Source organism: Scomber scombrus, chromosome 6 (genome assembly GCF_963691925.1).
Source record: "Scomber scombrus chromosome 6, fScoSco1.1, whole genome shotgun sequence".
Lineage (NCBI taxonomy): Eukaryota > Metazoa > Chordata > Actinopteri > Scombriformes > Scombridae > Scomber > Scomber scombrus.
In genome coordinates, this window is record NC_084975.1 from 5,271,572 (window position 1) to 5,298,014 (window position 26,443).

The 26,443-nt window shown below is 38.5% G+C and overlaps 1 protein-coding gene across 1 annotated transcript in view; it reads left to right on the forward strand.

Annotated features, from left to right (window-relative positions):
* The first annotated feature begins 934 nt into the window (after positions 1–934).
* The window catches only part of kitlga (kit ligand a), a 35,761-nt gene continuing 10,252 nt past the window's right edge, over positions 935–26,443 (forward strand). The window contains exons 1-4 of the mRNA XM_062420571.1: positions 935–1,215; positions 24,209–24,319; positions 25,206–25,262; positions 25,727–25,879. Coding sequence (XP_062276555.1) covers positions 1,201–1,215; positions 24,209–24,319; positions 25,206–25,262; positions 25,727–25,879 — 336 coding nt within the window. The 5' untranslated portion in view covers positions 935–1,200. The remainder of the gene's footprint in view (positions 1,216–24,208; positions 24,320–25,205; positions 25,263–25,726; positions 25,880–26,443) is intronic.

The following is a 26,443-nucleotide window of genomic DNA, read 5'->3' on the forward strand; positions in this document are numbered from 1 at the left end:
TGGGTATAAAAGATGACAATTTTGAGAGTGATCTTAAAGACAATGTGTATGTTGAAACTTCAGTGTTTACTCAGGTTAATTATAAGTTACCTTAATAAAATGACATCACCAAATCCTGTGTCCCAGCAGTACTCAATAAAAGACACACTGTATAAACTGAATGACACCAGTCATGTCATAAACTCATTGTAATGTTTTAAAGGTATCAGTTTAACGGTGTTTTATTGAGTCATTCATTTACTAAATTACAATCACATAGACAAAGGAAGCGCACATCTTCATAGATTAAATGTTTTAATGTTAAATCATGTTGGGAATTGCTACATATACACGTTTAAAGATGTGTTAACCCTAATTAGAATCTACAGTTTGTACAGATCATTACCTAATAAATAGGTCCATGAACAACGCTGTGCATGAACTCATATTTTTCTTTTAAATATATTTTTGAAAAAGAAATGAGAACACTGCTGCAAATAGGGTTAGCTATGCATCTGTATGGTGAGTGTGTGTGTGTCTGTGAGACTCTGGATTTAAGTTAAAGGCAATAAAATTAAATGAATTTCACATGTGAATTTGCCTGTAGTTTTTTCTAATGTACCATGACAAAGTAGCTCAAGTTTTCTTTTTCTTCCTTCTCACTGAGGGTAATTAAAAGGTTATGTCCGTACCTTATGGGTATCCTAAAATAAATACCTAACAATAAGTAGTAAAACCACCACTTAGGCAATCTTTGTCAGTGTTGAGCAACCACTACAGCAAAGCCCTGAACCTGTTTTCCTTTCCCATTTGTTTATATTGGCCGTAGTGGATTTGGAGTGAACTTCTTCATACTGCGGCTCGTCAGAGGGCGGCTCTTTGACTGCTTTTTACGCATCATTATAAAGGCTTACTCCCTCCCTCTGCGCGCTGTCCCGCTCCTCCGCTGCAAGCCCTCAAGCTTTCAGTGTCTGGATCTATGGTGTAGCTAGATGGGCTAGATGCCACTCGCCAGTAGCCTGCAGGTTGCAAAGGTTGAAAGTTTGACTTCAAAATCGTTCCGTTCTTCTTCTTCTTGGGGCTTTTTTTTCTCCTCTGCTTGGATACTACTGAATTAGGCATTGGATATGTGCACACAGGATGATGACAACCCCTTTCCTCCCCGTAGAAGTAAAATAAAATAGGCTTTCGCACACGCTGGATTTACTCCTGTCGTTCCATATGAAGAAGTCAAAAGTAAGTAATTGTTTCTTTGTGTTTAACTTGAGGAAATGGACAGTTTGCGTTGTGGTGTGACACGTTTCTGCTGTTTTCACCTTAGTTCAACTTAACCAGATAAGGTTTATTTTAGATTTGGCGTGTTTTTACAACCTTATCAGCGCTGAATGCACTTTGACAAGGCGGTATAGACATACCTGGTTTGTAAATTAACCGGATACAAGCACTAACACTATCAAAGCTGTTGTGGAGCGCTCCCATTATTGCGCTGAGGGCTTAATTGCTCAGCTCCGTGTGGTGGCAATGTGATAAACCCGCTTTCCTCCTTAAACGCAGCGTTTCCCCTAAATTCTCCACCTGTCGAGAGTTTATGCAGTTTGCCCCCACATCCCCTTAAGAGCCCCTTAATGGTTCCCCGATCAATAAGTTTATATTAACGGCGCCAGTCTGGCACCTCACAGTATCGGAGTTTCTGAGAACGTTTTGCGCCTTGCATAACTGTTAAGCATTTCTTTAGATTGTTGCATTTGCAATCAGGGAAGCAACACATGAGGATAAATTATTTCACACATTCTTACCTGCAGAATAGAGTTTATGTATGTAGAATACTGCTTGTCCTGTCTCAAATTTGCGTAAAAGTAGATTTTCTGAACGTGCAACTGTTAATATATATATACACACACGCGCACACAACGTTTCATATGTTGCCAAAGCAATTATTAAATCATCTTTCTAAGATGCCACACATCGTTATCAGATAGATTAGTTAGCTCATGTTAATCAGGTATCTATATGTCAGGATAGCGTTGCCCAATCACCCACACATATGATATATCTGCCTTTTCATCCACCGCCTCTCCACCGGTTCAGGCAGCCTTTCAGTTTATTCATCAGCCTGCTCTGCAGTGGAAGCAGCCGCTGTCTGTTTTAAGGGCGCTACAGGGACAGTTTAGACTCGCTGACAACTAGCCCTGATACCATAATCTCTGGTGTATGAACAAGTTGACCCAAAAATGTACAAAATTGAAACAAACACTTATTTTTAGGTCTCTGTTTTTATCACATGGCAAAGAAAGTAAAATAGATAACGCACATTTCAGCATTTGTCTTTTTTTTTATCACTGTGGGATCACTGTAAGATGTTTAAACATGGTAATTTGAACCCTTCACATATCAGTAGGTGATCACCTTAAGGCAAGCAATTACTATAACAAAAACATCTGTTTGAGTCTCTTTTGAATGAAAGCATTGATGTTTCACTATTTAAAGACCCTTTCTTCACCTGGTTCACATTACCATCCGAGGAAGGTGTGAAATTAAATTGGTTTACATGGATTAAATGTGTGTATGTGTTGTGTAGTTAAGAAGGTGTGTAGATTAAATTAGGCTGTTTGACTGAACCCTGCTCATTTTGGGTCTGTGACTAATCTCTGCCTCAGTCTGCTCAGTAATTTAAGCTCCTTTTCAATCATTATCGGTTCAAAATAAAAAAGAAACAAAATGTATTAATATTGATATAACAGGGTACGTGTTTGCATGTCAGCGTGCATCAGGGAATAAAAGTCTTTGAAGTTTCCAGGAGGAAGGGTGGGCATTTCTGTATCCCTGCTGCTGTGAATCATATTCCAGGCAGGGTTTCCTTTATGCTTTTTTAATGAAGGTATATGCAAGTTGTGCTGTGTGCCTGGCTGCATTGACACCTTTCATCTTTTACCTTCACCACAACTCACGGCACTTTCAACTGTCACGAAATTACATGTAGAAAATATATCATTCTTACAGTAGTTTTATGGAATTTGTTGTAAAAATTCAACTTTTAGCTTCCATCAAGGTTTGCACTGCTCCCTATTTAATCCTTACATATTACCACAAAGATTGAATTGCTGATATTTGTAAATGTATAGCGATCTTGTATTATAATGACACTGTCTTTGTTTTTTGTCATAAGTTAAAAGCAGGATTTAAAATGGCTTTAATATTCTCTAATGACGGCAATTGTTCACCAGTCTCTGAAAAGTGAGTCAAGCCTTTTTAGATCTGGCACATGAAGTGTGTGTTTGTAAGAGTGTGTGTGTGTGTGTGTGTGTGTGTGTGTGTGTGTGTGTGTGTGTGTGTGTGTGTGTGTGTGTGTGTGTGTGCTTTAGAGAGAGAGAGAGAGAGAGAGAGAGAGAGAGAGAGAGAGCGAGAGAGAGGAAGTGGTAGAGCATGTCTAGTCCTTCACAGAACATTTGGTACCAGTAGGGTGTGCTAGTTTTCTGATCCCTGCACAGTGTTGGAGAGACCAGTCACCCAGCTCTTGGGACTATGAGAAGTTTAGAAAAGACATCACATATCAATGCCCCCCCTGTGTCCTTCCTGAATACTGACACAGATATGTGAAGGTAGTTTAGTGTTATTTACTGCTAATTCCGTGGCTGTAATTCAAGATGAAGAGTCCGATAAGTTGAATTACATTTAAGACATCTTCTCCTTGACTGTTTCCTCCCGGGGGTCAGATCTTTGTGATGATATATAGCTTGCTGTTTGTGGACTGGTCACGCTATTTTCCCAGGTTACGGATTTCCATCCAGGGCCGGGCAACATGAGGCAGGTAAAGAGGAGCTGGAGTGTTTTGGTATCAGGATGATTTACACGCACGAATGTCCCGGCTGGAGGAGCTGTGCTCCAACACAGGCTGTAAATCCAATGACCAACTGCTCACATCATGTAGGCTCAGTTTGTTTCTGCTTTATTGTTGTGGCCTGTGACCTGCTGAGGACTGCAATGCCACATCAAAATCCTTTTTTTTTAATTGATGTTCAGGAAATGGTCATTGTTTCAGGGTTTGAAATGTACAGGTAGATGCAGAATGGAAAGGCAAAGCATGAAAAGGGATGACAGATTGCTCTGCATCATTAGATTTATTATGTCACATGTTCTTCGAAGCACACAGTAGGTAGGTGTTGTGGCAAATAGGCTGTTGATGTGTCAGAATTACACTGTCCAGTAATCACAGCTGAATGAATTACTTAGGGTAAATTTGATTAGAAGGAGCACATGCAGCGAAGACTTGAATTTACTGACCAAGGCTCTCTTTTTTACAGTTTATAAATGGCTTTTCATTAACAACGGGAAACAAGTCATAAAACATTAAATTAGAGCTGCCATGCTGTGTTGTGTATCTAGGGTAAGGATGGTGTTGCTGCTGTTGAAGTAATTGATTAGTTCCTCTCAAGTGGCGCATCTTACTTGAAAGCCACATCAAAACATTTTTGTTCTTCTTTGCGTTCCTCTGGTTAGTCACTTCTGTTACATCTGTGAATTTCACCTCCCCAGAGGTGATTTACGTTCCCTCCTGGAGCCAAGAGCGGAGCCAGTTAGAATTTCTCTTGGATTCCAGCAGTCACTGACCTCTTCTCATTTGCAAAAGATTTATGAGCAGCACACATTAGTTTTCAATGCTTGTTTGTCTGTCTTGCATATAAAATAGACCCTGTGACTTATGTTTTAATCACAACTCATACCTGGCTACACATCTTTCCTCAAATTATTCAGTTTGGGTTAAATGAGATCGATCATTGTCACATTATTGTCTGTCACTTCCCAAACATCCCTCTTAAATCTGTATTTAACAAGTAGTTTTTATACGGCTGTAACATTTAATTAACATTATAATTAGATGTCTTGGATATCCTTTTATACATACTGTACTTCCTTGTCATGTAATATCTTTGGGAACCCTGTAATTTGGACTTTCAAAGTGCTGTGGGTTTGAACAATGCTTGTTGCAGAAAGGATTTACCAGTTCATCAGTTATGCTGTTCTCTACCTTGTGATGATCGACCCGCCAAAGGTTGCGTGGGGTTGAAGAGGTTCAGTCACATTGATCTCCAGTGTCACATTATTGATAACATTTAAATTAATTTGATTTCAGTGTTTCCTTTCGGATTTTTTTCAGCAGTGGGAGGAAAAGATTTCTTGCATGTGGGTGGTGTGTGTGTGTTGGAGTGAATATTGATATGGAATTTAAAGTGCAAAACAAACTTTAGAACATATTTATCAACATCTATTTATTCATACATAATGATTTTTAGATCCACTACCCACAGAGGGTACTGTATATCAGCCCTAGTGGCAAAGTTTGCAGCCTGGCTGAAGGCAACTATTTATTTTTTTTACAATTATTTTCTTAATTTAAAAAAAAAGAAGCGCTCTGGCTCTGTCATTGGGAAATTCGCTCGGATGTGGCCCATTGAAGCTCGATAGCATGCACAATGCCAGATGGTCCCATTGCAACCTGTTTCTCAAGTCTGCCTTCACCCTCAAATAGAAAAAATTACAAAAATGAGTGGGGTGTGGGAAATTGTGAGAAACCAGACAATCGTTCATTTCAGATACTACTTTTTCACTTTTTTCATACCATTCATATAGTTAAAAAGTCTCTCTCAACGTTTGGACTGGAGATGGGCACTGTGAGGGCAATGACCACCAGCTGGCTCAAGTATGGGAAGAGGTTCCTCTATTCGTCATACTTTCCCCATTATGGTGAAATATTCCACATCCTGAAACACATTAAACACAGACAGTGGGGCATTCATTTGGCTTCCTCAATCATTTTTCTGCAGACCTCCTCAACTAATTATGACTTTCACATTTTACCTGGAATGCTTCAGTCTTGTATGACTCATACAGGATTTTCAGGCTGCTGCAGAAGTTTTCTGCATAGGGTCTTTAGATTTCCTGTATTGACGCCATCATCCTCCTTGGATGCTTGTGGTCCCAGCACGTGAAAGGCTCCCATGATTTCCATGTTCTTGAACCTTCAGTCATCTGTCCATGGAGGCCATCCAGATAAGGCCCCACTTCCTAAATATGGCATAGAAAACAAAATGAGTGATTGTTTGATTAATTGATTGACTGACAGACTGATTGACTGACAGACTGATTGATTGATTGATATCTTTATTTACCCAGGGAGACAGACTGAGACATTAGTCTCTTTTCCAGAAGTGCCCCTTGTGCAAAATGTGTGTACAATAAGGAACATAAATAAACATATATGAGTACTTACAAAGCTGAAAAAACCTCTTCATGAATTGCAATTTTATTATTGGTTTTGAGGATTTTCCATCATGTAGGCCTAGTAGTAATAGGAGTAGGTATCTGATGTGATGCTCAGTTTGGTTCAAGACATTCGAGTGTGGCTGGAATATTCGTGTGCAGATTATATGATTGACTAATTTTCCTATTTTTTAAGCAATGTGAAGCCCTCACATGTAAGATTAAAATGCATGGAAACAGCATATTAAGAAGTACTTTTTGATGGGTTTTTTTGGTAGGGTAAAACCTGGTCTTTTTTTTATAATCTAAAAGTACAGTGGATTCAATATAGATTGAATATTATGTGATTTTGAGGTGAGCTAATTTGTAGTGATGAAATGCAGTATGATAATTACTTCATTTAAGACCACTCAAAAATCGTTTACACTACAAGCCAAATTCACCCATTCACACACTCGTTGATACACATAGGCTTTCATGCAAGTTTTTATAAACATTCACACATACTCACACACAAAGGGCACACTTCAGTAGCAATTTGGGATTCAATATTTAGGACTGGAGGAGCCGGGAATCAAACCACCAATCACCTGCTCTACCTCCTGAGTCACAGCCACCCTTATTTACTTTCTGCTTTTTAAAGTAGTCACATCCCAGTAACCCAGCTAGATTGAGATTGAGTATAATTTGTATAGTGCGATTGCTCTTTCTTTGTTAAGTAATAATGGCATTTGAACCCCACCCCCCAACCCCGATGATTGCTTCATGCTAGAAGACCGTGTTTCTCATGGTCAAGATTTGGTGCCGGCCTTACACTGACCTCAAGGCCTTAGTTTGACCCAGCCTATGCCACTGTATGATACCTAAATTCGGACAATTCCAGCTATGGCAACAAAAATCCGGGTATACTTACCTGATGCATCTCTGTCAACTAAAATAACCACTTATCTAACTACTCATCTAATTAATGGAACTTCACTTTGTGCCAGTAAGGCATGTGACTTCACACTGTGTATGTGGTTTTCCGTCACCATATGCATATCTAAATAGTCAAGTCTGTAGAGTTGGCAGCCTGTCTCAATGAATGGAGGCTTGATGTGGTGCATGATATGGTGTAATGCTGAATACTCACTATGATCAGTGTGGTAGAGCCATGGGTTTAACCTTGTCTTTTATCTACCCATTTAGGCTCCTAGCTTGATAGCCTGTGCTTAGTTTTCGATTTCTTTCTTCTGTCCTATCCTCCACCTCTCGCCTCTCCACTCTCATCTCTTTCTGCCATCTCACCTGCTCCACTATGCCCTCCTGCTCCACTCTGCTCCCCTGCTCTGCCTCCACTACTCCTGTCTGTCTACTTGTTTAGTTAGGTTACATTTGAGAATCAGTAATATTACATAATTCTCTCACATCACAAATATTTGATCATGGAACCAGTGAGAATATTTAAAAAAATTATACTAGCAACTAACAAGAAGGCATTTCTTTACCTTCAAAATTTCATGGCATAGCAAAGAACCATTAGCCTTTCTTTAGCTAAAGTAACATTACCTGATTATATTCCTCATTGACATCAAGCATCTGTCCTTTCCTGGAGGTATATTGTAACAAACTCATCAGAAAATACAAACAGGAACATTTTAGTATATACTGTAGCTTATAAAGACATTGTTGGCAATTATTTTACCAACATTTATTGAAGTAACGTTAATGGTATTATGATTCACTGAGTTTGCTATATAATTAATATTAATAATAATTACTTCGCTATGAACATCATTAAAGAATACATTGCGAATGTTAACTTAAACTGTAAAATTAAAGTTATTTAGATCCACCTTTCTTCTTGTTGTCTGGTAACATAACACTGTCCTCTGCCCTGTTTGTCACGCTGACTGAGTAGAAAAATGCTGTTCAGTGGAGCAGACAGCTCCATCGAGTCGTGTAATTGTGACTTCATGACATTTCAAGTAATTCTGAAGAAGCAGCAAAAGCACATTTTGCAGCTGCAGAATGTAACTAACGGAAACACTGGGTTTGGTTATGCAATTTTTTTGCCATGTATTCTGTGAAATCATTACTTTTTGTGGAAAAAACAAATTAAGGACAGCCTCATGCTTTGCACACAAAATTGATGTTTAATCTTATTTGCAGGACACTCACCACCGCATTTGCACCATCCGGCCATAAAGCCGAAACAGGAGGAACTTAAGGAATGCACAGAAGAAACTGAGACTTTTTTTTTTGGACATTTGCAAATGGTCAGTCAACAATAAAGAGCAGTGTACTTTGAAAATGATGTTCCCCACCTAGTACACCTCTAGTTACTGGCTTTTCTTCTGTCACAGAGCTAGGGCCTCATATCTGAATGTTTGATATCTTAATTCTGCAGCAACAAGACATTGCTGTACCAGGCCCAGCGAATTCTGCAAACCTCAAGACTCCAAATCATTTGACAACATGCCCATTCTATCCGTAACCCTGCCATCAAGGTGGCATTTCTACAAGTGAGCGTATTTTGCAGGAAATCTGCAAGTTGCATGCACGTTTACTTGGAAATTTGGTGTTTAGCTGTGGTTACTTTCTATGATGCTTGGGATGTAAAACCACCAAGAACTCATCTTGCAGTCATCATCTGAAATGTGTCAGACAAACACCCACAGTTGTTTGTTGTGATACATGTGAGAGGCAGAAGTTTCAGAATATATGCATAAACCCAGCCGGGACACAGAGGACCATAACTGAGGAACTAAACAGTGAACAGTTAACGACATCTGGCGGTCTGTCAGACTGGACATCCTTCTGGCCTTTTCAACCTGATGTGCAAGCTTGAAATGTCTAGTTCAATCAGTTCAAAGATTTATTAGACCTGGGTTCAGGCTTAACTTTGTACAAAAGGCGCAGTGAGTGGGTGTCATGTGAATGCGAATATAAGTGGGGAAATCAGTGTCACATGGGCACAGTACACGACCGGAGCCAGGACGATGGATCTGTTCTGTGGGTTGGCAGGAAATGAGAACCAGAAACCACAGTAATACATTTGTCAGAGGCAATTACCATCACTTAACACAACAACAACAACTCATTTTATCTCGTCTAAAGTCCAAGACTGTCTAAAATCATTATCATCATATTTGCTAATTAGCACACAAAATTAAACTTGTAGCATTTTATTTGATACTCCAGATTCTAAGTGTAGAATTTATGCCATACTTTTTGCCTCGCATGTTTCACGAGTGTCATAAATCTCAATTGACCTGTCACTATATAGTACCTTTTAAAAGTTTAACGTTGTGTATGCAGTGCAAGTCAACAAGGGCAGGAATGTCTGTGTTCAGATTGCACTACTGATTTAAAAGCATGACCAACAGAAAACATCTGGAAAAAAAAGTCAAACATTTGCTTCTCAAATGTGATTTACAGATCTCTCTGTTTTATGTCTTTGTAAGCATCTTTGGATTTTTTATGGCTTGATGTAAAAAGCTATTTAAAGACTTCATTGTGAGCTCTGTGAGATTGTTACAGGCTTATGTTGTATTAAAGATTTTAAAATGATTGCTGTAGCTGACACAGCTGACACATAGCTCTGAGATTAAAATTCCTGTCACTTTTTCTTTGCAAGACAGGTAGCATAAATACATTGAATTCTCCAAAGATGCCCATTTTCTGCAGTGTTTCTTGCATTCATTGAAGACAACCTTTCGTACCCTAAATGAGGTGTGTTTTGTAGCATTTATTTGATCCATATTAATTATTATCGGTCTATGTGTTTCTCTCATTTGGAGTTTATACATTTAAAGAAAGTGCTTTGACTCAGAGTGCAGAAACTGCAGACTCTAAACCTGGCAATCACCTCAGCAGGTGCATTGAGGGTTCATTTTAACATTCTCCTCTGCTATATTTGTAATCAGCATGAAGCAGAATATGACAATCTTGTGGTCTTGGTCTTGGCCAAGAGACACAAGACAAGCTTATTGTCTCAGTACCCACAGCGTTTTCTATATAATCAACCTCTCTTTTTTTCACCACCATGTCTCATATGATCATTATCACGAATATTTTGACAATCGCATCTCTGGGTGATTTCAACCTGAGTTAAAGGGTTCATTGCTCTGCTACGGTTTGGGAAAATTCCTCCTTGCTCTCGGTCTTATGAAACTTTAAAATCCATTGGATAAACTCTACAATTCACAGTGGACAAAATCAAAGTCTGTTTTTGTTGGTCCCTTAAAAGTTCACATTTTGGGGGATATGTGGCTTCCCAAAATAGCCACATCTTTTTTATCTTTTAGTATTTTCATAGAACTGTGGATTTAACCATCACACCTTTTCTTTTGCAAGAAATGTTAAGTAATGTCGGCCATGCAAGGCTACAAAATTATGTCTAGAAATGATGTTACATAAAAAGTGAAGCTGATAAATCTGAGTATAATACTGATACATATTTTAAAAAATTTGAGTGGTGTGTTATTTACTGCAATAAGGTTTTAAGTTGATTGACAAAGAATCAACTAATTTAATCACCATGCTGTGGTTATGCTGCATGAGTGTATGCAGGCTCTTTATATTTGTCTTAAATGACTCAGTTCTTCATGATTGACGTGTTGCCTTGAACTCACATAATTAACAGAGGTTCGAGGTCACGTACGCATGCAGGACCTCTGGATATATCTACAAGCACGGAGTCATCCAAATTGACTGTTCTCCCCTATTGAGCAATCCCAACTGTACATCTGACTCAGAGCAGTAACTGCTGGAGGCCATTTAAAGGGATTGAATTTGTTCTATGTGCCTGGAACCCTTCATGGCCAATAATGCATTTCCTGCTTGCGAGAAAATTGCAGTTTCCACATGATACGTTTTTTCCTCGAGTTAGTAGGAGAAGTAACTTGGAAGAGTTGACACAAAATGTAGAAACTGTATTACTCATCTGTCATGTTCAAGAAACATTATAGAAATATACGTGGGTTTTGTCTTAACCCCATTTGTTTCAGCTTGACATGTTGTGCGGTCAACCAAAACTGTTCCTCGTCATTTCAAGGGCTGTTAAATGCATTTTTGTCAGTTTTGGCATGATTGTTAATGTGATATTGGCATTTTATTTCCTTAAAAATCGTGACAAGAAGTCTTGGTCACTCTTTCTTTAACGGTACACTAATAAGATGTAATAAGCTTTCTATCCAACCCCAGTAACATGGTTTTTCTATTGGCACTTTCAGCCAAGCCCTAGTCAAACCATGCTGAGCTGATTTGCGTTTCCTGTTTTACTGCGTCCAGTTGTTAGGCCAAAGCACGCCCGATCTGCCTCCAAGCGGGTTGTGGTGACATCTCGCCAACCCATGACAACCCCTTTCTCATGCTTCTCCTCAAACAAGCTGTGTTGCACAGCGAGACCCAACTCGTGTCTATGCTGGAGACCAGAGAGAAAGATGTTTTTAAAAGCCTATGTGTGTTCAGCTATCAGTACTGTTGTAGAGACTGTGAGTCTGTGGCGTGAGATTTAGTTTTCAGAGCTGTGTTAAGCTGTTTTAAGTTACCGCAGATGAAAACATTTCCTGCTTCTGTTGCTTCATATTAAAAGCTTTCCACTGACAAACTAATATAGGACTTCCGTGATGTATACAGTCTGCTGCTTTTCGGCTCAAGACAAGCACAGTGCCGAGTCAAGCCAAACCAACACGTGTGGGGAAAAGGCTATTAGGCTACGGAAGCTGCCAGAGCGATGCATCTTTATTTCCCACTCTTAGACCCTTATTTCTCAGAGGGGGTAATTTGTGACACATTACAATACAACTGTGCCGTAAACTAAAATGAAATTACTTACACTCCCTACACTTTTTTCTGCTGGTCCAATACTGGATATTTCCTGTGCGTCTAATACGACATTATATGCGCTTTCTAATTACAACATAGTTTAGGTGTATGGTATCTAATTATGGTATAACTGTGTGTGTTTACAGTCTAAGAACATATTAGTTTTAGGTTTTGTTTTATTTGTGTACTGTAAAAAAAAAAAGAGAGAGCAAAATCTCCTAGTCATTTACAGCTTTTTGATCATCTACCCTCTCTTTAAAATCCCTTCAGACAAGGCAGACACTTTTTCAATGTAGGTACACCTATTGGTCAGTTCATAGTTCATAGCATAATAGTTGATTGTATTTCCTGTGGACATTATCAACCACATAAATGTTTATCAGGCAATTACTCATAAAATCAAAACTTCAAAGGTTTTAGCTTGGGTAGCGCCTGTGAAGGTAAAAAACTTGGCAGGGTATACATGTATGAATCTGATAAAAAAAAATTCAACTTTCTTCCTTGTTGTCCAAGCCAAATTCCCCTCCTGCAGTTAGTACATATTAACCATTGCCACCCTCATAGTTATTTGTTGACGTAATAAGCGCTGTGGCTATATAAAGTGACTGTAAGGAGATGATCAAATACCGCATTTCTTTTCCAAGGAAAACAACAGAAAGCATACAGTAATCAAATGGATTTCATCTCTTTCCTTCCCCCTTTCAAATGTGCAAGATCAGATTTATTGCTTGACACCAAGGGGACGATTTGATTACAATCAAGGCATCAGTATTTCAAATCTGCACGTTCTCAAAAGAAAAGCCATTATCCATCTAGTAAGTTGATTTAATGAGGCCTATAATTCTTCAATCACACATTGGGACTCTTAGGACAGGTCCCACAGACAGTAATCTGATTAAGCAACTGCTCCATCTCAAACAAAAAAAATGTCTGGAAACATTTCTCTAAGGAAGCATAGGATAGCAACATCTTGCAGAGTCAAAGGACACGTGGATGATCCAAATTTGAAATAGGAAACTCGTGTACTGTATGACCCGAAAAGTAGTAGCTCTAGATTGTTTTTCTTCTCAGTTCCCATTTTTTTTCCATTAGCTACATTTTTTGGTGTGTATTCACTATCTAGAGTGTCTCTGCTTCTGTCTGACGATATAGCTTTACACAAAGGTCAGAGACACCAGCGGAGGCCATCTTCCCGTTTGAGGTCATTTCATGTGTTGTTAAATAAAACCATCAGACAGTCTCACCAGAAAGAAGGAAAGAGGAAATGCATGGTTTTCTTTTTTATGCATTCAATGTTGTTCACTATTTGCTTACCTATTTTACAAACATTTAGCACTTTGCTAATAGGGCCGGATCCATTTTAAATATAGATCCTTTGTCAATATTGACTGTCTGCTGTACGTTGCATGCATTTGTCCACAGAGGAAGTGTCGACTTTAGCACCACAGCAATCCCTGGTGCATTAGTATCCTAATGTGGTGAGAAAGCTGTTTTACAGATTCTCAGTTTGGCAAAAAGCAAGCAATGAAATTAGCCCTGAATTTAGATCTCTGCATTGGTATCTGGAGATGAAAAGCTACATTGGTGCATCCCTTTCTATGACTTAGTGGCAACCATGATGAACTGAAAGAAATAGTCCTCAAAACCTCACAACCTGCTTGACGACTGGATGATTGTTGTCTTAACTCCTTTATTACTGTTCATGTCCACACACATCCTCTGTCTAAGATGTGTCTATTTGAAACTTATGATCTGAAAAGCTTTGAAAGGTCACTTATATTGCATTATGTTTTTTTTCCCGAATACACCACGTTCATCAAAGACAATACTGAAGAGCGCAACAGTCATGCCTGCAAAGAACTACCTCACACTTGTCAGACACACATGCCTTACAAGCGTTTGCACAGCCATTTAGATTCAATCCAACTCAAAAGTGTATTTGTGTAGTTTATCACTACAGGCGGCTGATAAGCACACCTCAGCAGACAGCAGCAACAGCCGGCTACATTTTCTTAGATGCCTATTTGATGTACGCATGACGTAACTGTAGTTAAGGATTAAGTACACTTTCTGTGTTTGGTGCCAGGACTTCTTTTGTGTACCATTTGATAGTCTGTAAATAAAAGGGAAACTTAATCATATTTAATCAAGGTAGTGGATTTGATGATAACGGTTGCTCATGTTAATGTTTGACTAATTTCACACTATCTTTATGGATTTTATAGGTCCAAAACTGCTTCCTGAGATTTGAGGCCTCTTTTCTTTGCAGCTTTTCCATAGAGATGTTATTATTGACGTGTGAATGTGTCTAAGGTCCTCCCTGATTGTCCGTGACATGGTGTAGTGTTGGAGAGAAAAATGAACTTTGCCAGTAAACAGCATGAAATACAAGAAAATGTTGGCACCATGTACAAAGCACTGACCAGTATAAACATCAGCCAAAGTATAAACAACACATTTTGTGGCTGGGAACAGAGAAGGATGGGGAGGGGGGGGGGTCTTTCCCAATGCATTCACATAATGCAGAGTAATGATTTGGTAGTGATTATTATATTAATTCAGGAACATCCCCACAGAAACAGCAAACATATCACAAAGGAAGGGGCAAAAACAATCCTCTAAATAAAACCTTATCCGCCTCGGTCAACCCTAACATGTGGACAACAACAGCAGCCCGGTGTATTCTTTGCACAGCCTTTATAATCTGCCCCATTTTAATCCTCATTATGAAACATGGGGACCAATATCACATGGCAAAATTCAAAACAATGATCTTGGAAAAAGATTAGGATAAAATACCCATCTGTCTGAGAAAACAGGCTGCATGTTGCTATGGAGGACTAATGTCATGCAAGGTCCTGTGTTCCGCTTTTATGAGATTACATGGTTAAGAAGGCCACAAGGCCGACGATCTGGAGAGCCTGTTCAGCTAATGATACCTCAGGTTCAAAGTGGTGGTGGAAAATGAGACAGGGTTAATCATCCTCAGAGTCAGTATGATGAGGTAGAGCAGGCTTGCAGGCCTCGAGAGCCATAATGCACCTGACAATGATGAACAAGAGGGCTTCAGTTATGAGGGTTGCGCCTGACCGTTCAACTCTTTTGGTTTGATATCAGTTGGTTCTACCACTGCAGGAATAAAAGTGGTTGATTTGCTTTATTTAGGACACAGCCACAGTGTAGTTTTCAGTGCTTCAGATAAAAATGGGGACCATTTTCAACATGGGAAATTATTGCATTCCCTGTTAGAGCAGCTGTGACTTCAGTCTAACAAGGTCACTCAGAGAGTGTCAAACTCTCTGCAACTTTCAAACAAATTGAAGCCATCTCTTTTTTCTCACTGAAGCCTTGTTGTTTATTGATATGTTTGGACTGGGTTACGTGTTGGGAGACCATGAGCATTTCTGGAAATTGCAAAAACAAGATTAGTTTGTTTTTATGTGGGGTTAAGATAAGGGTTAAAGATGTTTTTCCATGTATTTTTTGGTTAAAATAAAACGATAAGATAGTAATCACTGTTCCAGCTTGTATCTTGGTTTAATCAAAGCATTCTGTAACATTGTTTAACCCGCACCAATACATATATTGCAATACATGGTTGAGTCATGATGGAGAGACACTAACAACAGAACCCCATTCATTCGCTGCAATAAGTAACAGATCAAAGTTACAAATACATTTGCAGTAGTAGATTACTCTGATTTTAATAAAACACAACTGAAGCAGATGCATCTCTAATTAATTACCTTAGATGTATTTCCTAAGTAATGTGCAGCCAATGAAATTACAAACGTACATTGTCTCTGAGTGTCAAGAGATCAAACACCCAAAAACATCAGACAGAGCCAAAAACTCTGACATGAATTGGTTTCATAACAAAAAAGCAGCAAATATATTAAACATACCGATATTTATTATATGTAAATGTTGTTGTAACACTATGAACACAAAGTAAAACTCTAGGGGTGTTTCGGGTGTTGTCTTTATTTTCCGATCCCATGCATGTTAGCGATGCATATTTTCTTAAAATTGTTGCTTTTTGCATAGTATGTTAGCCATGAACACATTGTTTTTCTTAGCAATACCCTGCACAGCATTTACACATGGAAGCCACCCATTACAAGCATAGCTGCACTTTGATGAACTCAAGTACAACAAATGATGATAAGAGGACTATTTCACACAAACAAGATATCATGTTATCTCCAGATTTTAGATACAAATATTTGTACACATTCACACAGAATGTGACATTCAGAAGTGGGATCCATTTCTGGTGCGATACATTTCACTGGAGACACATTTTAGTAGCAGTAAAATACCCCCAAACCATGCAGCAACATTTGAGTCTTCAGTATCCAGTAATGTGCTTCATATGTCCTAGAAACATATGCTTTTTATTGAAGTACAGCTTACAGAAACCCCTGACATGTAGCTAATTCACTGGACAGGAATCCTCTCATAGAAGTTCCATAAGGTTGGGATAATCTTAGTTGTAGGCTGCCTGCCAAGCTCTTCATCTGACTATGGCTGCTTCTTCTAAAGTATTACTCTCTTAAAATTTAAATTGATGCCATGCCATGACAAAAAGTTTTTGAAAAGTCCGTATTTAGATTTTTAAAGGAACCTTCATGCCTGGGCTGCATTCAGCTTGTAGCTGCTTCACAGTAAAACCTTCCAGTGGGCCATAAAAATGTGTTCAGACTGTAGTTAATTCAAAGCAATTGTTTGACCCCCTGTATAATTTTAGACTGTTTTGTTGTCAGATATAATTTCCCACAAACTGCCAATTAAATGACTAAACATAGCAAGGTATTAGCTGGTATAAGTATCATTTGGTATTAGCTGAAGCTAGCTAGCAAAACCCACAGATTGATCTGTCATATTTGGAAATGTACAGTTTTTTATCCTCTATCCCCTTTTTTAATCTTTGTCTCTCTGTGTTCATGAAGAGGATTCAAATTGCTTTGTAATGACTGCAAATTTGTCACTCTTGAAACTTTTTCCAACTTCAGCAGATACCTCTTAGCTGCAGCTCGCTCCGTTTTTCAGCAAACCTGACTGAGTTGTGTCCAGTACTTCCACTTACTTGTAGCATGCCATTGTGCTGCCTCTTAAATATGTTTCACATCCAGTCTGATTATTCCATCAACATTAAATATGAATGTGGAAGGGTCAATCATAATTTAACAGAAGTCTTAGAAGACAACAGAGCTGCAGATTAAAGCATGGTAGTATAGCAGCATGAGAACATGGTGTTTTACATGGCAGGAGAAAGTTTTACAAAATCGAACTGCAGTGGTTTGGACAGATCAATACTGTGATAGCCAAAGGTTTGCAAGGAAGTGCTGTGTCAAGATCTGGGAGTCTTATCCTTCCATAATGACTTTTTAAACATAACCTTTAGCCATCACCAATTACATAACAAATGACTGAGTCAATAGAATAAACTGTTACATCCTTTTAATGCTTAAATTAACAGTACCCAGAAAAGGACTGTTCATAAAAATGTTCTTCTTCCAAGTCAGGCCTTTCACAGGTTGAAAACTACAAGGCCCTGGCCCCTTGTAAACCGCAAACCTTTACCAGTGCTGCACAAGTAAAGGCAGAAACATCAGATCTGGACCACATTCTGTTCCCCAAGGTCCATCTGCCCATCAAATTTAATGAAAAACTGTTCACAAGTATTTCACAAAAACCACATCCCAACTTGTGCAGTTAACCCCGCTGAGATTTGAACCTCCGACCTGCCATCAGTACTTGCGGCTTCTCTAACTTACCTCTTACATACTTTTCACCTGGCCGAGAATGGCAAGCAATACCACTGTCATCTTGGGGTGGGTGAAAACATAAATTCACATAACGATCTCAGTTTCTACGAGTCTCCTCATATGACTGAATGAAAAATGTGGAACTCAACTGCAAGGGCAGTGGAGCACACGCTAGAGTTACAGTTTTAGTTCATCTTCTTTTTCTTTTTTAAAATTTAATGACAAAATAATTACCTTTGTGAGATAAAAGTGAAGTATATTATAAACTTTCTACGCTGTCACTAAGAGACTAACATTAGTGGTTTGGAGCAGCAGTTAAAAATGAGATTGGCTGACCAACATGCACTGCAGCATTAAATAACTTAAAGCAACTCTGAGGTGAAGAAAATAACTGTGGTCAGCATCTTGGACAACAGTGGCTTTCGACAGAGGTTACGGTGCAGCAGAGAGGCTGCTAACCACTACAGGAGACACTGTAACATGCTTTCAAATTAATTAAATAATGAATATAGTTAACTTTTTACAATTTAAAGGTTGCAAACCATTTATCTCATTTGGCAGTTATGTCTGCTATTGTATATCTGTGCACTAAGGACACCAGTGAATGGTTTGGCGCACAGTAAACTGGAGCAAGAGACTTTAAATTGGACCCCTTTTCAAAATTCATTTAATCAATAATCTAATTTTCAATCAAGAATCCATCCTGAATCAAATCGAACACACCAGAATTGGAAGCGAATCATGAGATTCCCAAAGATTAACGCCTCTAGGGTTTGCCAACTTTCTCACCTCCAAATGAGGGACACTTTGTTCTGGGTGCGGGCAGCTACCAGTGCAGGCCACAGAGCGCACGTGTGCACCCAGCTGGTGGCCCACAGTAATTCCAAAGTGTCATTAGCCATACCATAAACCTACTGATTTCACAGTTTAGTAACACACAACCCATATTGTACTTGCTTAGATGTGTGGTTTACAGTAACATATGCCACAGACACTGGAAAGCTTTAGGCCTAAACCAAACTAACTCTTAGTAATACATGTGAGGTCCATATAATTGTATATATGTTATAAATATAAACATTTCATTATAACTTTTGCATGTAGGGTGCAGAACCTTTTGTTATCCATCTGTATACAACTTTTGCATCTAGGCTGTAGAACTATTTATCATCCATCTGTATTAAATGTTGGTCTCTCAAACTATTGCATGTGTTGTTTGGACCAGTTTCTGTTGGGCTTTATTCTGTTGTCTCAGTCTATTATTCTTTCTTGTCTGTCTTTCTGTTGTAATCATCAGTTGCCTGTGTCTTTGTTGTCTGCCTCTCTGTTTCTGTTGCTATCCTCAGTTGGGCTGTCTCATGGACCTTCCAGTACCTGACAGAAACAAAGATATATATATATATAAAGGTTTTATAAATAAGCAATTACAATAAATTACAAAGCAAAAGAAGACTCACCATCTAGGGCTTCTTCTTCCATGGATATTTCTTGCTACTCTTGACTGATTCCGACAGTTTTTTATCCTTCTGTGCAGCCAGATAGAAGTCCTAACCCTAACCCTTCCCATTGCCTGTTGTAGCTGCATAGTCCTTTTTTTTTGGAGCGGTTCAGGTCTGTTCATTTTGACAGCGGCACACTCGCGTCAACGTCACGCTCACTCGCAAAGTTAGCCAGCGAATCAAACACCCGCCCCCCAACAACAACTGTGTCTCTTAGCAACGTTACATGAGTTTGGGCACGTTAAATGTATACTGACCAACTATTGGCTAGCGAAGCTGCCTGTGACTGAAATTCGGGGAAGAAGCTGACAAATCAAAATCACCCCAAATACGGGATGTTCCGGCCAATGCGGTTGTAGGGTTGGCAACCCTACATGCTCCTATTGTCATTACTCACACATCACATCCTGCTGTGTGCATTGCTGTGTTGACTTTGCCCCACCAGCTCTCACAAAAAAGCCACAGGGATGACCATTAGTTTTAAAAGAATAGTAATAGCAAATGATGGTGAATGGCAACTATTAGCTGTACTAGTCAGTAACGGCTGACCACATTTCAATAGATAGCAGATGTGTGCAGAACATTTTAACCCCTAACTGGTTTTATTATACATATTGAATGCACATGTGTGGTCAAACATCTTTGCTGTTCTATAAATGTTTGCATGTGGTTGTATTGAACATTTTGCCTCGAACTAAAATTAATTGATATAAAAGACAAATGTCTGATGATGTGGGACTGAAATGTGTAATGTTATAGCAAGGACACGCACAGTAAAGGAATCTGCTTTGGGAGTGGCGGTGCTGACGTGATAGACAATGTTTTCTGATAGACAGCTCTTCCTCATTGTTTCCAGTTTTGTTTCAAGATGACAGAGTTTTTCATTAACCAGTATGAAAGGTGCTATAAAAATAAAGTTTGATTGATTTATTGATTGATTTCGGTGCAGGATTATGTCCACACCGAACTGGCATGTTTTTTTTTACTGGCATTTAGTATTTCACTCTTTACATTTGGATATGGTTTGGCATATCATTCGCTACAATGTATGTCACTTCATTAAGTGATATTTGTTTGACACAAAGCTATTTGCAGCCACCACCTACTTCACACCCTAATCATCCTTTAAACAAACTTTACAAGAGTAAAGCAGGGCAGTGCCAGTTAAAGTGTTGAGTGACAATCCCATTCATTGAAACCAGATACACTGAATCACTAAAACGGTCAGCCCTGGTGCTCTGTTGCAACTTGAAGCAACATTTAAAAAATATGAACCTTCCTCCAACAAAACCAAAGATTTGGACCTGCTGAACTGAGACATAAAATACTGTGCCAGTGGCAGATATGTGTTTCAGAGTGAAAGTCAGATCAAATGGCAAAACCACACTGTCTGTAAGGCTTACGTGCATCTGAGACAACCTTCACTATATCATTCATTTTGACATAGCACAGGTCCTGCTTAAGTAGTAAATAAGAGGCAGCCAGGAAACCATATGATAGCTCAGAGCAGACAAGGCCAAAAGGCTTGCCTTTTCTCATTCACACTCAGGTGTGCAACCATGCATGCAAGCTGAGGTAATACCATGACTATTAATAATGGCAGGGGTTTGATATCACATGCAGACTGTCACGTAGCTCCTTTTAAAAAGTTATCCAGCAATATTGCTATAAAGAAGACCCCTCATTATACCAGCTTTGCTTTTTTACACTAAAGCAAACAAAGCTGGCTTAATGCTACCCTCATAAGTTGTTTTAGATAGCATGCCAGCATTTCAGAATGAGAGGTGTGACATGTAAAACAACAGGGTCTAATGTGTGTGGTCTTCTGTGATTTTTGCCATGTGTGGAAGTAAACTCAAAATGGCACTCTTATTGATTTTGTCTTCATTTAATATATTAAGATTGTATTGATTTGGGTTTTGTTTGTATGCAAACATTAAGTAAAACAGATTGTAACATGGCAACTTGCAAAACCCTTGACCTTATGTACTGTACTGTTGTATCTGGGGCGACTCTGATTTCATTCACTTTTACTATCCTGTGCAAACACGGTTCACAACATGCAGAGGTTGAGGCATAACTGATTAATTACAAGAGGTCACACATATTTGTTTTATGTTAGTGCCGCCTAAAACATTTGTTGCATTGTCCATGTTTACCATTTAAATACAATTAGCTTTGGTAAGCAGTAGAAGTAAGGAGGGATTGAATTATGTTCCATCTGCCCTGTACATGATGCTTTTCCTTTGGCCTTTCCTGCTGTTGATAGATCATTGTTCTATTCTCTTCCTGTTGTGGCTCCGTTAGACGAATATATAGTAACAGGAGGAACGTGGGTGGCTTGAAGATTCTGCCTTGAAGATTTCAAAATGATTGATCTGAACCCTCAAACTGGCAGGGAAAATTTACAGGACAGAAGTATGAATGTGTGTAAATGTGTGAATGAGATGCAGCAAGTTATTGACATGAATAAACTTTCATCAGAAATCCTGTTATACTGCGCGAGGATTAGACATGGCTCAGCTCACCATGATTTTTTTTTTTTAACCCTCTCTGTCTGAGTCCCATTTGTGCAACACTCAAAAGCTTTTTTTTCACTAATAAGGAGGTTCACTTTCAAGGTTGCTAAATTGTTTTGGCTGGGCTCCGGCTGACCCTAATCCCCATTAAGAGGAGAATTGCAGGCTCATTGTATAATATGGTCAGACTGGCACAGAGAAACGGTAGGAGGTCAGCCAAATGAATGGCAACTGTTAATGTAAGCCAATGCAACTCCATTAGGCAGTGAAATAATCAGGCCAAAGACCTGCAATGCAACCATGGGAAAGAACTGTCAACAATAGTAAGACAGATCCCTGTTTACTAAAGGCACCTGAAATGTACCCTCTGGAGTTGCCTTGTAAATAAATAAAAGTTATGTTTACATTCAATGTTTCAATCCAAAATTAATTGTGGTGTGTTCTGTATGTCATTGAGGTCTAATAAAATGGGGAGTAATTATGAATTCATTCAACACTGATGAGTTATAGATAGCTCAATGCATCATCTGTCACTGAGCAATGCTATTAGCAAGACACAGGGTGTTGGTGCTGGAACAAAATGCTCCAGGTTACTAGATGTTGCACGTACACATTCTGACATGATAATAATATAATTGTTGTTGAATGTCAATCAAATTAACAGAAATATAAACATGTGTAATGGCATTTGTTACTTTTGGATCAGTTACTTCATCACAGCATCATCCATTCATCCACGATCATCCAACTTTGACAGTCTGCTATTGCAAAATGTAACTGAACTGTACTAAACGTTGTCTGAGAGCCAATTTCACAACTGAATTCGAGGGAAGCTCAATGTTTTGGCCTGGCTAATTAAACAGAAACAAAAGCTGCCAGCTTGACTTTAGTTCAAGAAAAAGTTTGCCTGGTGAAAGATTCAATTGTCTGCCATAGTTCAATGAAAAATTATTGCATTTGTCTGGAAAAAGAAACTTGTTCACATAGTGTATCATTCATCAGTCATTCATTCTTTCACCCTTTTGTTGTACTGAATATACAACAATTGCATTGAAATGTATCTTATTGGCATTTTATTCATTCATTCATATGCTCCATCTGTCTTGTGGCCCTAAATTGCATAGTAATACATTTGTACCTGACCAAAAAATAATCTAGGATGATTTTATCCAAACTGAATGAAATTACACCAAATATAAGCATCTGTCACTTTAGACTGGGCTACCAACCTCAAAGGATCCAATAAAAATCAGTGTATCAATCAAGTTGTTTTTCTCAGCCAATTCTGGGTTTCTAATTAAAACCTCATAAACCTTTTCCAGAGAAATATTTTTGACATGTTCCAGCAGGTTGAATTTATATGATTAATGTTTTCTTAATTTGGTAACACTTTGCTTCTTTTTTTTCTTCCTATGACAGTCATCTCTTTATTGGCAGATCCAGAACTTTCACTGGTCCACTTCAACAATGCAGGAGTTTAAAGTTTCAAATAGTGTCTTTATGTCCTTAAGCACAGTCTGGCAGTAATGCATCACTATTTTGAAGGTACCATGAGGATTCCTGACCTCTAGTAATGCTATGGAGCTTCTTTTTTTTCCACCCACAAGCACACACTCAGCACATGGATGACGCAATATACAGTCTTGCCAATGGTTTCCCAATATTTCCACAATCTGTAGATGGCTGGAATATGCCAAGAAACGAAGCAATACGACCAACAAAGCCAGTAAAGCAGAAAATTGCAACCTCAAGGGTGTCCTCCTAGTGCACTGCAGGATTTAAAATACTTGAAAAAATGTCTCTGTAAATAGTTTAAGGAACGGAAATGCACTGAACACTCTTGTTAGGCCTCAAGGATGTACACAATGAGAGTAAACATAACTTTTATTCGCACACAGGAAAATGCCACAGGTCCTCTTTATGTAGCAGTCAGTCTCTTAACCCAATAAAGCAACATTTAATCAACCATATACAGCATGTGTTGCTCAATTGAGACCATGTCTGAAGTACTCTGATTGCTTCCATCATGTCCAATTAGACTTCTGCCTAGACTTGAGGTTCATTTTAATGTCGGAAGGACGTGACCAGGAACTGTCTGTCAAAACCATTCATGTGTCGATACTGTGCCTCTTTGTGAAATACTTTGATGTGTCTTCACCAGTACCTTCACTTTTTATCAGCTAAATCTCTGTATATTCTGTTCTTACTATGATTTATTATCTCATTGCTGTGTGCAGCAGAAGAACTCTGATTAATTGTTGTCTACAGATTGAAAAGTATAATAATTTCATTTGTTGTTTTAACCGTGATGTGTAGTTGGAGATGTGACTAATTGTCAAAAAATTCATTGTTTGCCTCTTTTGACTTGCAGATTTGGATACGCGTCTGTGTCCATTTACTACTGTTCATCACGTTTGGGGTACATTCAAGTAAATTTGACGTCAACCCAGTAACAGATGACATCTCTAGACTCTCTGTTTTGGTAAGAACAACACTGCTATTAAATGTTGATTCAAAAATATTAAGTTAAAGGTCCAGTCATCATACCCATGTGGACTATCACTTTACTATATAATGAGTCGTTCTTGGATATACTGTTTATTTTAGAGGCTAAAACGCTGTTTCAACACTTATTCTAATGTTAAATATAATAATAGGGACCAGGGACCTTTGTTTTGTTTTGTTTCAACTTAAAGATAGATAGATAAATACTTTATTAATCCCGAAGGAAATTAAGGCATTCAGTAGCCTATATTAAGTCAGATCGTACAGCCAGTCAGTCCAAAAAAAAGAAGAAAAAGTCCTACAGTGTGGAGTTATAAAGCTGGATGGCCCTGGGGACAAAGGACCTCCTCAACCTGTCCATTGAGCATGACAGCGACAGAAGTATAATATAATACTCCTTTGTCCAGTTAAAGTGCTGTGCGGGGGGGGGGGATCACAGTCCATTACTGACAGCAGCTTGCTCAGGGTCATGTGTGTAGAATTTAGTGGCATCTAGCAGAATGGACTTGGCAGAAATGGAATATAATATTCATAAGTATGTTTTTATTTAGTGTATTGTCACCCTTGAAAATAGGAACCATTGGGTTGCCATATTGCACCAGAGTTTTAGACCAGGAGTTGGAGAGGTTGCCAGCTGGTTGCAATCTGCAACCTCACCGTTAAATGCAACTAACACACTTTCTGTGTCGACAAAGAATGAATGTTGGCTTTTTGTCCATGTACAATAGTATCCATATTCTTGCAGGGTTTTTTTTTTTTTTTTTATCAAATTGAAGTTTATGTATTGCATTGCTACTTTTTAGGATTTGACTGTGATTTTCTTTTGCAATTTAATTGAATTACTTTTTTTTTTCTTTTTACAGAGACAAAATATTCCTAAAGATTACAAAATTCCTGTACATTACATTCCAAAAGAGGAGGTAAGATAATATGATAATATAATATATTGTTTCTCAGTAAATGGTGTGGGGATGATAACGCGGACTGATTGTAATTATCAGTCTATTACTATGTTGGCTTGTGGCTAAATCTAATGACCACATTGAATATGTACACATCCAGCTATTCAATTTCACCTTTGAATTTTCAAGCCAGCTATGTACTTAGCATTACTCATACTGACACAAACTTTACAAATTCACGTTCCCAAGAGGAAGAAATCTATTGACTTGGTGACCCTTTCCTCAGCTATACCTTCACACCAAACTTTGGCTGACCTCATAGTATTGTACAGTGTAAATATTGTCTCATCCGCAGTGTTAACTGTGAAAGTAACTGGGAGGATTAGTAGCCCTATGTGGAGATCTGTATTGTATTGAGAGCTTTTATTGGTGACGTTACATGTCGCTCATTGTACACTGTATATGTCTGCTCTTTTTTCTAGGGTGGGATGTGTTGGGTCAAATTAAATGTCTTCTACTTGGAGGAGAGTTTACAAGAATTAGCACATAAGTTTGGAAACATTTCATCCAACAGAAAAGATATTAGCATATTCATCCAAATGCTCCAAGAACTACGGATCAACATGGATTCTGTGGTAAGTTCATATTTTGGCTGTATACCATCAACGTAGTGAATGTGTTCAATATATAATCGTCACTGTTAAGGAAAACATCTGCACACTGTATCTTCATTCAGTAGTTACAGCAGTGTTGGGCTATTGAGATCATGTTCAAACTACAAAAACAGATGTCAGACCATCCAGGGTCATACTTTAAACATCTTAACAGCTGCCCACAGATTTTATTCTTAGCTAGCACATTACCTGTCCAAAAATGTTTCTGGCTCTTATCTTCCTCTAGCTTTGCTGTTTCCACTGTGCGAAACAATTTAGTTTTTCTTTCTCTACAGTTTGTGAGTGACTTTCTTCTTTGTTAAATGCTTCCTTTTTTACAACTAGTGCAAAAAACACTTAAAGCGTTGGAATGTTTATCAAGTAGATAATCAGATTTAACATTTCCTTTCACCTAGCATGTTCGTGATGACTGATTTGTTGTCGTGCAGGTTGGGCAAGTAACATTATGTAACTTGCATGTGCCTGCTAGAGGAAGTTGACTAATTTTTTACAAAAAATATATTGATTACAAGATTACATTTCTGA